The 18,068-nt window shown below is 49.6% G+C and overlaps 1 protein-coding gene across 1 annotated transcript in view; it reads left to right on the forward strand.

The window, feature by feature from the left end:
* The window catches only part of CTIF (CBP80/20-dependent translation initiation factor), a 331,498-nt gene that overhangs the window by 175,766 nt on the left and 137,664 nt on the right, over positions 1–18,068 (forward strand). Inside the window, exon 8 of the mRNA XM_011964142.1 lies at positions 5,780–5,856. Coding sequence (XP_011819532.1) covers positions 5,780–5,856 — 77 coding nt within the window. The remainder of the gene's footprint in view (positions 1–5,779; positions 5,857–18,068) is intronic.

The following is an 18,068-nucleotide window of genomic DNA, read 5'->3' on the forward strand; positions in this document are numbered from 1 at the left end:
CAGTCCTTCCTCTGGGCTGCCAGAGGTGCCCGTTCAACTTCAGCTATCGCACATGGCATGTTATCAGCTTCCTCGTTTGTGCTCCCTTGAGCTCCCCTAGGCCTGGGACAGGTTCTTATTCTCATGTTGTTCTCCGTCCGATGTACTGCTGCATGGCGGGCCTTCTGCATTTGTCGAGTGAGAGAGAGCCAAGGGTGGATGGATGGGACATGGGTAGGTAGATGGATGTCAAGTGTTACCTGAACAGAGAGGTCTTCCCTGACCCCTCCACCACTGCCTCTCTCATCCCCTTGCCCTGTTGTGTTTTGCTCCATAGCAAAACATAGTTCTTTATCATATGATATACTTTGTTGCCTCTCTCCTTTCATTAGAAAGTGTGCTTTGTAAGAACAAGCAAATTGCCTTTCTATTTCAGTATTGTATCCACAGTGCCTGAAACAACAATATTTATGAGATTGCAGGTGCATGGAGGGATGGGGGATGGAGGCATGGATGGGTGGGTGGCTGGGAGTCTGTTGTCTAGGGAAGGCGTATCGCTCCTATCACAGTGTCAGCTGGTCACAGAGCCGCCCGGCACACATGCTTTCTGCTCACTGTTTGTTTTGCCCTCCCTTCCCATCCCCTCACCCCCAGATTCAAGAATTATTATGTTTTTATGGCTGTTATCACATGGCAAGGCCCTTGCACTCCCAGCTAGGGTTAATAACTGTCTGAGGCTCATGTTCTGGGACCAGAGCTCTGCTGGGCCTGCCCTTAATCCCTCGGAAATACCCACCACACTGGGTTGTGAGATACCAGCCTCAGCCTGCCTTGGAATGGGCTGATTTTACATAACATGTTTTTGCAACCAGCAATAACATGCCACCCCTCAGTGTCATGTCTTCCACAAGCACTGACCTCAGGACAGGAGTGTGTGTGCGCGTGTGTGTTCCACGTGTACTCTGCCGGCACTGCGTGTGGAAGGAGTATTAGCTTCCCTCCCTCCCTGGAGAGGCTTGGTTTATATAATCTACTTGTCTCTCAGGCCCATTTAGTTACCGGAAGTGGTCAGATGTTAGACAGACGGGGAACTGCAGCCAGGTCTCAGAGCTCAGGGGAGAATGGTTCTCATGCAGAGAGGTTGGGGAAAAGCAGGCAGGGCCTGATAGTTCCTGTGTGCCACAGAGGCTCATCTGACTCAGGTAGACCAGACACACAAAAAGCAAGCTGGAAACCCCCAGGGCTGGTTCTCTCTTGTGGGGAGTGCAGGGGCTGGAGGGGATACTCATACCTGGACTGATGTCTACACGGGGCCCTTTCAAAGCACATAGTAGAAGGATTTATTGAGCAAAGAATTAAAGCAAAGACCACTGTATGTGCTTTTAAAGGATACATTTCCCATTTACCACTCAAGAGATCTATCCTTTCTAAAAAGCAAGGAGGGGGTCTTTGGTCTAAAGTCAGAATATTATCTCCCCTGGCCAGGCCACCAGAAACAACAACTTATACTTTTTCCAGATTTCAGGAACATATTGGACTGGACCTTCCTGTCATTGGGTGCCACTTGTCTTGGACATGCCACCTTTTCCAGCCCTATCTTAACAGATAATGTTTTAGGGCAGCTGTTTCTTTGAGATTAAATGGTGGGGGCCACTTTTCATTTGGACTGATCTTCTCTTCTTCTCCTCTTCCTTCTTTTCCTTGTCCTCCTCTTCTTCTTTCCCTTCTCCTCCTCTTCCTTCTCCTTTCTTTCTTCCTCTTCCTCCTTCTCCTCTTCCTCATTCTCCTTTTTTTCTTCCTCTGAACACATGCCACTCCCTCTACCTGGAATATACTGCCCCCAGATATTTTTCACCTTTTTAATTGAGGTATAATTTACATACCATGATCCTCACCCTTTCACAGTATCCATCTTAGTGGTTTTTAGTGTGTTCACGAGGTTGTGCAACCATCACTACTGTCTAATTCTGGAACGTTGTTATCACCCCAAAAGAAACGCAGCATCCATTAGCAGTCATTCTTCATTCTCCCTCTTCCCAGTCCCTGGCAACCACTAATCTACTTTCCATCTCTGCAGATATGCCTGTTCTGGACGTTTCTTAAAAACTGAAATCATATACTCTGTGGTCCTTTGTAACTAGCTTCTTTCCCTGAACTGATGTTTTCAAGCTTCATTCATGTTGTAGTGTGGCTCAGAACCTCCTTCCCCTTTATGGCCATATAATATTCCATTGTATAGATGTACCACAATTTATTTATCCAGTCATCAGTGAATAGGCACTAGGTTGTTGCCATGTTTTGACTCTTATGAACAGTGCTGCCAAGACCACTCACATATTACCTTACCTCTCACCAATGACTTTAAAGAAGCTCTGCCAACCTGCGTGAGCTGCACATCTGGTGACAGTTGTATGGCTTAGTACAGACTTTCTCCTTTCTTCTGCTGGCCTCACACTTGCCGCCTGTTAACACCTAAGTGTTCTTGTTTTGGAAGGAGTGTAGGCAGTACCCTGAGTTGTATGTGTCTCTTGGTACCAGATACCATCTTGAGTTAGAAAAACAAGGTGGCTGATTTTGAGGGGTTCTCAATGGAGCTTGTGTCAACACAGTGCCCCCCATTGCATGCAGGAGGAGGTTCCCAGTGCCAGAAGTTCTATGTAAAAGGCCCCAGGGAAGGCAGCAAGGTTCATTCATTTATTCACCTAGATGCCACATTGAGGCTGAGGCTCCACGTGGCCTTATAGGTAGGACCAGCCCTCTATAGCCCTGGCCTGGATTGTTCCTGGAGAGGGAGGACCTCGGAGGGTGCAAGGCTTTGTTCTGTCACCTCTGTCACTTTGTTCCACTGATTTTTTGCCTCACTATAGTCTGCCAGCCTCAGGCCAAAAAGAGCATAAAATAGAACCTCCCCCAGCACACCACCCTGGACCACCAGCACTGTGCAGATTCTCTCTTCCTTCCATGGCCTGAGCTTCCCATGCCCTCCCTCCCTGCAAATCACCTCCTGCTGGACTCTTTTCCAAGGCTGGGGGCTCCATGAGGGCAGGTGCCTGTGCTGCCTTGTTTGTCCTGGCACACTCAGCCCTGAGCAGAGTGTCAGGATCACAGGAAAGATAACGATGATGATGATGACGACAATGATGATGATGATGGCATCGATGGCAGTGATAATGACAATGAGGCTTACTATGTGTCAGGCATTATCCTATGTTCTTTACATGTTTCTGAACTCATTTAATCCTCACAAGGATTCTAGCAGCCTGATGCTATTCTCTCCATTTTACAGATATGGAAACTGAGGCACATAGAGGTTAGGTCATCTCAGTCACACAGCCATCAAGAGGAAGAGCCAGGATCTGACATTCACAGTCTAACTCTAGAGCACAGGCCTCTAACCACTGTCATGGTTTATACACATATACTACACATATGGTTTATACACATATACTACATGTATATGAGTTGTTCTGGGATGGATGGATGGGTAGACACAGGGGACATATCAGTGGCTTCATGTGAAGGCCTGAGTGGTCTGGTGTGCCCCATTGAGCCACACTGAGTCTTGGGACAGGGTTAGCTCCCCATGGCTGCTGCCTGTGTGCAGGTAAGGAGGCCAGGAAGTGGATTAGAGCCCAGGGTTGGAGGCCCAGACCGAGGAGGCTGGCACCCCCTAGGCTCGTGTTACACCAGGGACTATGGCCAGTTCCCTCTGCCCAGCCTCAGAGCAGAGATCCTAGTCCCCGCCGCCGGAGCGGGGAGCCTCGGCTTCCTGTCCATTGTCTCCTTGGGGCACACCCAGCATGTTCCTGAAGTGACCTGGAGAGGCAGGGAGGGAGGGAAGGAGGGAAGGGGGCCAACCCAGAGCCTAGTCAGGGTGGGAGAGGGGAAACGAGAGGGGAAGACTTGGTGTTTTTCCTTATTTGTGTTTTGTATTAAAGAAAACAAATAATATCCTTTGAGAAAACCATTAAACAAAGCACATCCTAAGGCCCCAGAGGCCCATTGTGGCTGCCTGGAGCCCGGAATTCATTCATGCTTTCTTGGCTAGATTGTTGGAGGCAAGAGAGACGGGGTGAGAGGAAAGGATTGTTATTAAAATGTATTTTGAAATGTGTCGCTCCCTCCCTGCACTCAATCCAGTCCAGGTCAAGTGGCCATAACTCCAAGGTCCCTGTGTCCTCCTGAGTCTGTTGTTCTCCCATTACCTCTCTGGGAAGCTCCCCAGAACTGGCCAGTCCCAGCACAGCCAGGGTGGTCAGTTTCAACCACGAGCTTGGGGGCTGAGCCCTGTGAAGGCAAAACAGTGAGACCCTCCTTTATGGAGGCTCAATCCAGAGGGCTGCATGTGCCCCACCACGGGGTGCGACCCACAGGACTGCAATCTCTAACTCACTGTGTGGCCACTGTGGGCCTCGGGCTCCCTGCCTGTAAGGTGGAGAGTGGGCAAAAATGGACCCCCTCTGACCGCGGTCCAGCAGCCTGGACCCTGTGGCTTCCTCTCATCCAGCGCATGCACAGGTCCCTGCAGGTGGGTAGGGATCACCCTCAGGCTGCAGACTCTGCATCCAGGCTTGCACCCAGGTGTCCCAGGTCGAAGCCAGTCCACTCTCTCCCACTTGACTCCAAGTCTAGGTACCCTCTACTCCACCCCAGGCTGCTCATAATGGAATGGTAGTGCATGGTGGTGTTCTCTGTCATGTCCACACCAGAACACACTTTTCTGTTGGAGGAGGGATGGGAAAATGTAGGAAGAGCAGAGCTATCCATCAACCTAGGTTATACAAATAGCTCTGCCTGTGATTCTGCATTTGCAGGGTCGGCCCTGGGTTGCAAGTCAAGGGCCTCTCTCCAACCTTGATGTAGATGTATAAATAGTTGCTGTCATGGTGACAATACACAAAATACTGTCCTTAGAATTTTCCCCAGTTCCTCCTTTAAAGTTGAAAAAGAAGCCTGGGCAACAAAGTGAGACCCCATCTCTACAAAAAATCAAAAAATGAGCCAGGTGTGATGATGCATGCCTATGATACTGGCTACATGGGAGGCTGAGGCAGGAGAATTGCTTGAGCTCAGGAGGTCAAGGCTGCAGTGAGCTGTGTTTGCACCACAGTGCTCCAGCCTGGGTGACACAGCAAGACCCTGTCTCTAATAATAATAATAATAATAATAATAATAATAAATAATGTTGAAAAAGTAATTTAGCTATTTTCATGTTTTCCTAAATACTCCCTAGACTATATAGGGAAAGAAGGTCTTGGGTAAAAATTTCACTGGGGGTGCCTGGACTAGGTTTAGGAGACAAATTTCCTCTTCACAGGGCTTAGGGTTTTCAGGTTTCACCTCCTTGGTCCTCTAGCAGCCCAGAGAAGAAGGTTAACATTCCCATTTTGTTATGGAACTTGTGCTTAGAGAAGTAACTTGCCCTGGGATGCACAGCCAGTGAGCTGCAGAACCTGGCCCCAGCTCTGCTGCTCATTCTCTGCAAAACCTTGAACCAGCTTGTTCATCTTTCCAGATTTGAATGTCTCATCTGTAATTCAAGGACTTGGACATATTGGATTCTAAGGTCCTCATTGCCCCTACTGTTCTTTGATTCTGTAATTCCAGCATCATTGCCTGGTAGGAAGTTCATTGACTACTGTTTTTCCTTTTTCAGTCTGGATTTGGTGGTCAGAATTTAGTCTCTCCAAACTCTTGATGTCTTTCTGTCTTAGATGCTGGTGTACTTAGTGCAGTCCCAGAGGTGCTTTGCTCTCTTTCGGGAGTTACTAATGATCCCCTTCCTCCCCGCATGACACAGGGCTACCACCCGATGCCCCATGAAGTGGAGATCGCACACACCAAGAAGCTGTTCCGCAGGAGGAGAAATGATCGAAGGTAGGAGAGACTTCGTCATGAGCTTTGGGTTTTCCTTTCCTGCTTCTGTCATCTGTAGCAACATTAGCTTTGGCCTGCATTTTGCTTTTCCCAGTCACCAGCTGGTCCTGATGAGACGGGGTTGGTGGCATCGTGGGTTGGCTACTGGTTGGGGATTCCCCCATGGGCAGAGTGGCAGCTCCACTTCTCTCGTTGGCCTAGGGGTTGGCTCCCTTCAGGCGTTTGACCGAGAGCCCACCATCACCACTGCCTCTTCCTGGGGGTCAGGCAGTGCCCAGGCTTTGCAGTTCAGGAGGAAAAATGCTCTTTCCACTGACCTCAAAGCAACAATAGTGGTCCTCAAAAAATAGGACTAGCTGGCTGTGTGTTTTGAGACATGGCCTCCAGGAGGCTCCTGGAGCTCACAAGTACAAGAGTATCTGTTTTCCTCCTCCCTGGTCACTGGGAGTTGTCCCTCATGCGTGCTGGCTCTGCTGTCACAGGCAACACAGAGATCAGCAATGGCACATGCTACTGCTCCCAAATTCCTGGGGGAACCCACTTAAACTAAGGCAGAAACTGGGATCTCCTGTGGAGCTCAGAGTCCTGGGTAACAGTGGGGCCAGGAAAGGGGCAATGAGGTAGCCCTGGATAGGAACATGCAGCTGAAATTGAGCATCTTGAGAATGTGTGCATTTATTTTCAAAAAGGCTTTCTTATAAGGGGAGAGCTTCAAGATATATTTTAAGTGAAAAGCTTCAGGTGCAGAGCAATGTTTCTTATGTATGCCCATTTATGCAAAAGGGGGAGTTAGAGTATATTTTTTGCTTGAACATGCATAAATTATTTCTGGATGGAAATACCAAAAAAAGAATGAACAAAAAGGCTTATGCCTGAGGAATTAAAATGAGGTGTTCCTCTATAGGGAATGTATTCTTAGATAAAGATGACAGCTTTTGGTTCTACCTTTAATGAACAGAGAATGTTCTCCAAGGGCCAAGAAACAGCCGGTGGACATGCCTTGCTCAGAACCCTAGGATTGCCTGTACTCATGCTGGCTAGCCACCTCCTTAGGCTGAGACCAGGGTCTCTGATCCTTCCCTACGCATGCACTCCCTGAGTAGGGATTGTTAGGTGACTGCAACTCTCGGGGTGGATGTAGGCCTGGGTACCCAGACTGCCTTATCATCCACTGATAGGTTAAGTGGATCTGAACACATTCACAGAGGATGGCAAAAGTATAAGTATCTTGGGAAGAAGGCAGGGTCCTCGCTTAGAAATCAGAACCACCAGACACTTTCTGTAGAAGCACCAGGCATCAAAAAGGAACACTGAACAGGGAGAGGTGGACCCAGTCCTGTTCCTGCCTTGACCAGAGTACAGTTTATTGCATCGTGTCTGCTGCCTTTTTGCCGTGCAGCATCACAGAGGCAAATTCCTGGTTTCTGGGTTCCTGGTAGAGGGAAGAAGGAGGCAGCACCCCTCAAGAAGGAATAGGGTTCACAGGGGCCTTGGAGATGTCGGTGAGAACAAAGGCTTTATGTCCTCTGCCCTTGACTCTGTAGTCTCTGATGGCAGGGAAGACCCAGAGTGTGTGTCTGGGAGGTGTGGAGAGTCCCCGAACTTCCTGATGAGAAGTCACCCTCTGCCCCACCTCTCCACGCCCAGGCAATGGCAGGCTGCCGCCCGGCATCCAAGTCAGCCTGCATGTCCATTTCTGGGCCAGGTCAGCAGGAAGACCCGGGACAGTGGCAGGCCTCCGGAAAGCAGCAGCGTGACCCAGGGATGTAGGAAGAGGAGCGTGGCACGCAACGGCTGGGAAGCTGAGCTTCTGCTGAGCCGCGCTCACATTCACCAATGCCCGGGTTAGGTCAGCACACCTCCCAAAGGATGTGGACAGGCCAGGGTCCAAAGTGAGGCAATAAAGATGATTAAAGGGGTGGAAAGTATGTCCTGTGAGGAGTGCTGGAGGGCTGGGGCCAGGGAAGAGGAGGCCGGAGGGAAGGAACATCGTGCCGTGAAACTCATGAAAGATTTATATGGAGACATGAGGGGCCGCTGCCTCCATGTCCACAGGGACCCAGACTAGAGGAAGTCAGCTTGGATGGAAGAACAGAGTTTTCAGTTGGACCAAAGACAGACTGATGGAGCAAACATCTTGACCGTTTGGGGCAAGACTATGCAAGTCAGAGCAGCAGCCATGCCTGAACACGGAGCATGTGCTGGCCGGGGCGCCCCACTCGAATTCCCCTTCTGGATGCAGTAGAATCCATTACTCACTCACAGCCTGGAGCTGTCCTGGAGTTCCCAGCTGATGGGGACTTTCAGAAGAGCAGGCAGCCATATAATTTAAGGATCTTTTTGTCTACAAGCAGGGATCTCCTGAGTCCATTTTGGGAAATCATGGGATTCTGACATTCAAAGAGCAGCTGCAGAATGTTATCAGATTGACCCCTAACCTTCCCAGCTAATGACCCATAGTAGTAGCCTTGCTAAGTGTCAAACCTACATGTTTGACCTTGGAAGTCCATACCTGTGTGCAGCAGGTTCACCTTCCTAGTATTCTGGGCTTAAACCACACTGGGAGGGGCTTGCATTTCCTGGATATGCATGGCGGCAAAGGGAGAAGTGACCAGAATCAGATTTGGTGGCCAAAGGGCACAGCCAGCACCTGTGCCATGCCTCTGATCTCCCCCCAACACGTGAAAGGAAGGGACCAGCTATATCCCCCTGGTGGCTCAGTTCCTCTTCTTGGAATGGAGAGGAGTCTGTGGCTTTCCATCTTCCTGCAAAGTGGCTGGAGTTGGTGTCTGACAGCTGCAAACTCCAGGCAGCCTGGGCATGTTGCTGAAGCTTGGAGTGTGCAATTTCCCACAGCCTGGAGCAGGGATTTTCAAACTGGGACCTAGAATCCTAGTCTTCATCGAAGTCTGTGTCCTTTCCCAGTTCCAGCTGCACTCTCAGGGGTTTTATGTGCCTTGCTGTTTTTATTTTCCACTTGTTTGAGTCTGAGGCTATTAGCAAGCTGAATAATATAGCAGTTTAGGGACATGCCCTGGAATTAGGAGCTGGATGGAAATCCCACCTCCTCTACTCACTCATGCTATGATCTTGCCAATTATGTCACTTCTTGAAAGCTCTGTCCCTTCTTCTATGAAATGGGTTCACTAGTCAGGGAGCTGAAAGAATCTAATTCTTATAAAGCACCTAGAAACACGGTCTTAGTCCTGGCCCACTCTACAGGTCAGAGGGGGTCCTAGGTGCTCAGGAAGGCTTTCAAGGTAAGTGTGGAGCGCAGGTGTCTGCAGTGAGTGGGGAACTTTTGTCCTGTGATCATGGCAGCAAACCCAGAAAGCTTTGCCCTGCATTCCCTCCAGGGGCAGGCCGCCAGGATCAATTGTTCCTTCCCCTGGATCCACTTTTAAAGCCCTACCCACACTGTCAGAGGGGGCAGAGCCTGGGCTGGCAGGAAAAGAGGCCCCTTCAGAGTGGCCACCTGCGGACTCTGCTCCTGATGCCATGGGCTGCGTCTAGTAAGTTGTGGATGTCTTTTTTCCATTTTGCAAAAAAAAAAAAATTAAGCTCATGTACAGTTCAAAGGTTTCCTCCTTAAGAATGTTCTTGACATTTGAACAACTAGTAACTTGTTTGTTTTTGGAAGCTAAGAAAAGACATTTGCTGATTTCAGATAAAATTATGCATTTTGTGACACAAATGTGCTAAATGAGTGTTCCATGCGTTCCTCAAAGAGCGTAATGCCTTCCGATGCTCTGGCCCCACACAAGTTGGAGGCCTGTTGCTTGAAACGAGGGCTGCTAAGGTTCGTCCCCCTCCCCTCAAAGCTTTCTGCCCAGAGCACACAGACCAGAAGAGCAAACTCCCTAGAGGGCCAGAGACCTGGCGCACTGCCCAAGTTGACCCTGAGTGAGGTCCCTCACCGCTGGGGAGGATATTTTCTCTCCCCACCACACCCTGGCTGCGTTTAAGAGATGAACACATTAAGGCAATGAATGGATGTTGTAGCCTGAGCTCCCTGGGAAGCAGTCTCTGGGACAGTGATTATCAGCAGCCGCTTTTAAAGGAATGCCCTTGGTATCAATACTGGCAGAAGATCAAAAGAAGAAGCGGTATTGGCAGAGAGAAGTTGGGCTGCAGTGCAGTCTTAGAGAGTTCTGAGCCTTTAGGGAAGGTTTTGAAGTTGGGGTGACTCTTTAAGAGCTGTCCCAAGATGGGGTAAGGGGGCAGGCCTTGATACCCCTATGTCTGTTGGTCATCAGGCGGGGACTGCCCGAGGAAGGGAGCGTGACCTTGGGTAGGGCGCTCTTTGCCCAGAGCAGTTGCCTTAGGGGCTGGCAGCTGAGGGCTGTCTGCACAGCACTTCTAGCAGCCGGGTGGCAGTGCCCCGCTCCTGAAGGGGATCTGGGCAGCATATCGCCTCAGATACCTCAGTGAAGCACTGTTCAGTTCTCCTACTGGGATTGGTTGGGCTGTACCCTGTGCCATATGCTGTGCTCCCGAGAACACTGGAAGTACAGGGTGTGGCCCCTGTTCTCCAGGGCCTGAGCTGTAGTTTGCACAATGGAGCCTTGACTCCAGAAGCAACCAGAATGCGGTGCGTGACTGTCAGGCATCCACGTGTTAACAGGGAGGAGGCTTAGAGAAAGCAGCCATCCTGGGAGATGCTCCAGAATGCTTCATGGAGGAGGTGGGGCTTGAACTACTAGTGAGACTTCCAGGAGGATTTGGGAGATGTGAGGGTGTTGGGATGAGAGGAGCGGCACTTGCTGCCTCTGTCCTGCAGTTGACCATAACTCTGGCTTGGTGTCCTCTAAATGCTCCTCTGCAGCTAAGCAGGCTCTGGAGCCAGGGATTCCCCACGTCCCCAGAAGTCGCCCCCACATGGCTCCCTAGAAACAGAGCCAGGTGGGTGGTGCTTACAGCAGCCACTACCCCCAACTGAACTACGTAGAAGGGAAAAGCCCTTCGGAGCCTGCAGGCTCCAGATGATCCCGCCCGACTGTCAGCAATGTCAGTAGACCCTGCAGGCTCCAAAGCCTGGCCTCTTAACCATCAGCGGAGGTGGCTAATGGAGGCATTAGTGGTCCATCGCACCGTGCCTGTGCGGCCAGGGAGACAAGAGAGCCGTTCTACAAATTAATTTGTTTCATTAAGTGAGGTCTCAGAACGGTTAATTTACTCCATGTGCAAAGCAGATTGAAATTTACTCCATGTGCAAAGCAGAAGAAGAAAAAAACACCTTAGCCAGCCCAGTTAGTGTCAAATGGCTCTGCAGGACGAGAGGCAGGGGAGCGAGTCATCCGCCTGGCGTGTGGAGTGGACCACATGCTGGATGTTGCAGGGTGGCCGCAGCCTACAGCAGCGCTTGCTGCCTCTGTCCTGCCATTGACTGTGACTGTGGCTTGGTGTCCTCTAAATGTAGAACCAATTAAGAATTTGGGAGCCAGGCATGGTGGCTCGTGCCTATAATCCCAGCACTTTGGGAGGCCGAGGCAGGCAGATCACCTGAGGTCGGGAGTTCGAGACCAGCCTGATCAACATGGAGAAACCCCATCTCTACTAAAAATACAAAATTAGCTGAGCGTGGTGGCGCATGGCTGTAATCCCAGCTACTCGGGAGGCTGAGGCAGGAGAAATCGCTTGAACCTGGGAGGCGGAGGTTGCGATGAGCTGAGATCACGCCATTGCACTCCAGCCTGGGCAACAAGAGTGAAGCTCTGTCTGGAAAAAATAAAAAATAAAAAATAAATAAAAAGAATTTTATCCCTCCCTTTCTTCCTCTGCCAATGTGAACCCAGACCCTAAGTGTCAGTCATCAGATTGGATTTTGCAAACTCTCTGTAACATCATCTAAGTCACTGATAAAAACAAGCAGGACATTTGGAATTAGTGATAATGGGTATGGAACTTTGTGAATAAACTAAAAAGCACTCAATTATATACTTTAAAGGAGTGAATTTTGTAGTGTGTGAATTATATCTCAATTTAAAAAAAATTTAAAGAATAAGGCAGGTCCCAGGATGAAGTGATGTGACAAGCCCCTTGAAACACCCCTTCAAACTTTTTTTTTTTTTAACTACAGGGTCTTGCTCTGTCACCCAGGCTGGAGTGCAGTAGTGCAATAATAGCTCCTTACAGCCTTGAACTCCTGGCCTGAAGCACTCTTCCTGCCCCAGCCTCCTGAGTAGCTCTAGGAACTATAGGCACCCGCCACCTCACCTGGCTAATTTTATTTTTATTGATTGATTGATTGATTGGTAGCGATGGAGTCTTGCTACATTGCCCAGACTGGTCTCAAACTCCTGGCCTCAAGCGATCCTCTGACCTCAACCTCTCAAGTAGCTGGAATTATAGACACAAGCCACCATACCCAGCTATCTCTTCAACCTTGATGTTTTCAGGGTTCCCTAAATGTGTCAGGCTAGTAACTGTTTCAAAAAAGGACGTAGATTTGGTCTGGCCATGACTTGGTCTGTGTGCACCTGTGCTAGCTATTCGTGGTCACCTTTTTTCTTCCAAACCATCTGTTTGGGAATCTCTCTTGGAGAAATGATATCTATATTTTTCCAATTTTTGAAAATTAAGCTGTATATACCTAGCTACAGTCTCTAACACTTTTGTTGCATTAGTCCGAGTTTTCCAGAGAAACAGAACCGATAGGATATATTGAGAGGAAGACAGAGAGATTTATCATGGGAATTGGCTCATGAGATTATGGAGACCAAGAAGTCCCACAGTCTGCCATCTGCTGCAAGCTAGAGAATGGGGAAAGCCAGTGGTGTAATCAACCCAAGTCCAAAGGCCGAGAAGCAGGAGCATGTGGTATGAGGTTCACAGTGTGACTGTAAGCATACCGTATGTTACAGCATGGGATGTCCAAGGGCAGGAGAAGATGGATGTCGCCACTCAAGAAGAGGCAGTGAAGTCACCCTCCTCTGCATTTTGTTCTGTTTGGGCCCTTGGCGGATTGGATGGTGCCCATCCACACTGGGAGAGCGATCTTTACTGAGTCTGCTGACTCAAAACATCCTCACAGACACACCTAGAATTAATGTCTTACCAGCTAACTGGGCACCCCCTAGCCCAGTCAGGTTGACATGAAATTAACCCTTATATCTGTTCTCCAGGATTCCTCAGACATGGTAAGGGGCCATTTATGACCTCATGTAAAGATTTCTTTTACTCCAATCAATATCAATATCGCCCCATTCCCCAGGCATGAAGGTGAGCACTCAGAGCACCCATTGCTCTCCATGATCTCTTCCAGGCCCTCAGCATCTGACAGATGCAGCAACTGCAGTTGCCTTTTCTGGGCTGGTACCTGTTCTCTTGCGAAAGGCAAACTTGTAGATGGAGAGGTCTACTTTCTTTTTGCCAACTCTTAATTCTATGCTGTCTGCCCTATCAGTGGCCTCACGTGTCCCTCTGCCTTCTCACTCTCAATACGAAAATATGGTTCTAGAATTGTCTTTAATATTTTTAAGCCCCACTCCTTGACACTGCTGTGGCTTCTCTATCCTAGGCTTTGATGGTTGCCCGTGACTACAGGAGGCCCCACATTCCTTTTCACATGTGGGCTTATAGGCAAGGGCTTTGGGGATACCAAGTGCCTCCCAGCACCCCTCTCTTTAAGTCACAGCTGCTATCTGGAACTTGCTGCTCCTTTTGGCACCTCAGAACACTCTACCAGTCATAGAGTCCCTCATCCTACAAAAATGACCAGGTCCCCCAGATCTTGCCCACCAGGACCTGATGAGGAATTAACCTAGTCGGAGTCCTGTATCTATCCATCAACTCATTCACATGAGTTGTTAAGTTAGCTCTTTTGGAAATGCAGTCCATCCTTATTACTCATTGATTCATATTTGCACATTCGCCTACTTATAAAACTTATTTCTGACACCACACTCAATACTCATGGTGTTTTTGCAGTCATTCATTGACACACACACAGAGCAGTGAAAAATTTGAGTTGCTTGACCTGCAAGATCCCAGTCGAGGCCAAAGTAACACTCTGTCTCCTTGTTTCAGCTCTCATACTATAAGCTAGCACCCTTCTCGTGGTTCTGTTTACTGCCATGTTTTTCACATTTTTGTGCCTTTCCTTGGTGAATTTGCTATTTTAAATGGCTCCTAAACATAGTACCGAAGTGCCGTCTACTGTTCTTTAGTGCAAGGAGGCTGTAATGTGCCTTCCAGAGAAAATGTGTGTGTTAGATAAGCATCACTCAGGCATAAGTTATGGTGCTGTTGGCCATGAGTTCAGTGTTAATAAATCAACAATATGTATTAAATAAGGTGTCTTTAAACAAAAACACACGCAAAACGAGGTTATGTATTGATCCAGTGGTGAAAATGTTGTGACCAGAGGCTTGCAGGAACCTAACCCCGCATTTCCCCTAGGAGTAATAGTTCAGTGTTCACTAATTCAGTATTTGCAGCAACTTTATGGAATGCAACTACCATAAATAATGAGAAGCGACTGTACTTGTTCTTTAAAACAGAGCAGAGAGATGCTGAAGATAAAGAAGTATGTTGTAAGCAACAGGATCTTAGGTCTGAGTGATTTATCTTGTTCGTGTGTGGTGGTAGCATTGCTAGGGGATGAGATGGGGGCAGGGGGGACACTTCTTCCAGTGGTCATTGTCCTGCATGGTTTGACTGAGCTGATCACTGCTTCATTTGCACCATCCTGGGAGGCCACTGTCACTGAGGCCCTCGCAGACAGCTCAGCCCTGCAGTGACTGTCATTGCCATCCTGTCATCTGGAGCCCAGGGACTGCGAGACAGATCTATGCTCACTTTGCCCACGGTTTGTCTTTCCATCCCAGCAAGGATATTGCCCTCATTAAGTCCCTGCTAAAGATAGATAAGAAAATGGGACAGGCAAACCCCCACCTGGCAGGCAGCCCTGTCAGATTCTAAGCAAAATGAGTCAGATAAGAATTATTTTTAGGATCCTTCTCCTCCTCCTTCACGCCCACCCCCAAGCAGGCTCTCTCTTGAAAAGAAGAGCAGCTCATTTCTTCAAGCCAGATGTCCAGGTCCATGTTTGATTGAAATGGAGCCCCTGATACATCCCAGAGAAAACCCCACGCTTTGTACAAATCATGATGGTCCCAATAATCCTTTGCACAATGCAGCTGCCTCAGGCCGCACTCCTAGGCAGAACAAGCTGCAGAGAGTGGCCCTGTCGAGGCTGGCCCACAACTCACCCATGAGGGATATACCTTCCCCCGATCCCCACACTCAGGACTTCCTCCCAGCATCACACTTCATGGGAATACAAGGCTCTGGGGGCCGTCTCCCACTGGGACCCACATCCACATGGGAACCGATCGGTAAGAAAAGAGGTGGCCTGCAGCTCATTTTGGCAGAGCCCTGAAACCCCCTGTGCCCACCAGGCAGCAGGCATCTCCTAGTTCTGTGCCCACAGTTGGAGAGCAGAGTACTACTCTTTCTCGATCACGATAATCCCCTTTTCCCCAGCAATTAGAATTCTTCAGACCCCTTAAGCCCTAAATAGCAAAGAAGGGAGACCCAATGACAAGAAAGGTGATTGAAGAGGACGAGGGGCACACGTCTAGTTGCCTGGAGGGCAGGAGGGCTGCTCCCTGAGAAACTGGCCCTGGAGAGATAAATGCTATTTCTCCAAGGTCTGCGTCTAGGACGGGACGTAGAATGGACGCCTTGGGAACCAGCCACCCAAGCTGGTTTCATTACTCCTCCTCAGAGGTCTAGTCTCTTCTTCTGAAATGCTAGGCATTTGAGGATTGACTCACAAACACTAACGCCCAACCCTTCATTCCTCTCTGGAGCCTCAAGCAACCTGGCCTCTGGCACCAAGCCAGCCCAGCCAGCCCTGGGGACAGTGTGTCTGGTGGGCAGCCCAGGCCTGGGGCGAGGCTCACTGGTTTCAAGACCAGCTCATCTCTCACCAGCCAGGGGATCTTGGGCCCTGGACAAACCATTCTTCATATGTCCGCAAGGACACCGTTGTGCAGCCTACAGGGATGCCATTAGATGCCATGTGATGGGAGATACAAGGGAATTCCTGACCCTGTGTCCGGCTCTGAGTCTAACCTCAGAGAACATGCATCCCCTCTCTGTCCTGACACTCACTCCTGTGCGCGAAGGAAAGAACACTGGACCAAAAGGCATGGAATCTGGATTTTCATCCTTGTGGTGTGGTCCAAAGCAATTCTCTTACACTTTGAGGGCCCACAGTTTCTCACCTATAAAATGGGGCTGATTTCAGCTCTACAATGTATTAGAGAGAGTGCAAGGATGAAGATGAAAAGGGACACTTCTCGGGGATATTCCATTCCTTAACCACGGAATGGGAAAGACAGTGCTGAAAGACATGTTGGAGGCTGGCCAGGGCTTTCAGTGCAAATAACCAGTGTCCCATGTATCTTCAGCTCAGCCCATGTGCCCCGTCCAGAAGGTTTTAGAAAGGCAGCCATGCCTGCTGCCCCTGTGTATATTTTTACTTCCCCAGATCTAGCACCCGGTCGTACTAGGCTGAGCCTCATACTCCTGGCCCTGTGCCTTCTTTTTTCGTGAGACAGGATCTCATTCTTGTCCAGGCTAGAGTGCAGTGGCACAGTTATAGCTTACAACAGCCTTGACCTGCTGGGCTCAAGTGATCCTCCCACCTCAGCCTCCCAGGTAGCTGGGACCACAGACACATGCCGCCACACTTGGCTAAAGTTTTTATTTTTTGTTTTATAGAAAACAGGGTTTTGCCATGTTGCCCAAGCTGGTCTTGAACCCCTGGCCTCAAGCAATCCTCTCACCTCAGCCTCCCACAGTGCTAGGATTAAGGGCACAAGCCACTGCACCCAGCCTGTCTGTCCTCTTGAGATCATATGCTGCCCAGGACCGCAAGACTCACAGGTGTAAGTACCCAGCCATGCCTGTCAGCGCTCATAGGTGTAAGCACCCCGTACCCATCGGAACTCACAGGTGTGAGCACACGGCCATACCCATCAGCTCTCATAGGTATAAGTACTTGGCTGTACTCATCGGTGTAGCAGGCTGTACATCCCACTGGGTCTGAGGGTCTTTTTTGCTAGACTCCCAGGCAAGCCTGGCCCACCCTCTGCCAAGCCTGGATGTCGCTCAGCAATTCACAAGCACTTCCAGAGCACTCACTGTGTTCAGGGCACCCTTCATTAGCTCATATAGTCTTCCCAATGACCTTAGGAAGGAGGTGCTATTTTTATTTCCAATTTACAGATGAGGAAAGTCACTTGTCCGGAAAAGTGAAGCGACACAAACAGCCTGGCTTCCAGGTCTGTGCTGCTAACAACTCGCTGCCCTGGGACCCCTCCTTCCCCGTCTGCAGACTCAGCTTCCCTCTGCTAGGCCCCTCCCTCGCTGCCTCCTACATACTCCCCCTGTTAACCACCTGATCAACTCACATGCACGGGAAGCTAAAGACAGCATGGTCCTCTTTGGGGTGAGGGGGCTGACATTGTCAAATGGACTAGGTGCGGGCTGCTGCCTAATTCAAAGGGATGAATGGTGAATGAATGAATGCATGATGAGATTTCAGATGAGACCCTCAGACAGGGCCTCCCACCCTCCTGCGTTCTCCCCACCTGCACTAGGTCAGTCCTGCCCTTAGGCTACTTTCCTTGTCTGGATGATTCATGAATGACACATTTAGGAAGCCCTCAAAACCAACCAGGATTTCCCAGATTGTGGGGACCCCACTCGATGAGCACCCAGAGGGAAGGTTCCGTGAGTTCCGGAGTGGTAGGCAGCTCAGGGGGTGGGGAGGCAGGCTGGCCAGAGGAGAGCTTCCTCCAGCTGTTGGCTCCCGCCACTCCCCAAAGGACAAACCCAGAGCATGAGGGTGCCTTCCACTCCTCAAGGCTCCCCAGGAGAGATGGGGCATAGGCTTTACAAATACCAAGGACCTTCCTCCTGGGCCAGCATTTACCCTGAACTCCGAGAGTTATTTCTGAGTCTTCCCAGTAATTTAATTTTAGCCATTTATTCCAATGTGTGTGTTTTGGGGAAGCCAAGGTGGCCTCTATTACAGTTTGGAATATTTTGGGAGGCCTTGGTTTCCAGAAGTGATGCAGGGACTCAATTAGGCAAGACACCAGCAAACAGAAATAAAATAGCTCAAGAAGATAGGCCCTCAGGTTCCCAGAGGCGATGCCTGTACTTAGCACCCACGGGAGAAATTAAGATGAAGGTGT

This window comes from Colobus angolensis, unplaced genomic scaffold (assembly GCF_000951035.1).
Source record: "Colobus angolensis palliatus isolate OR3802 unplaced genomic scaffold, Cang.pa_1.0 Scaffold645, whole genome shotgun sequence".
NCBI lineage: Eukaryota > Metazoa > Chordata > Mammalia > Primates > Cercopithecidae > Colobus > Colobus angolensis.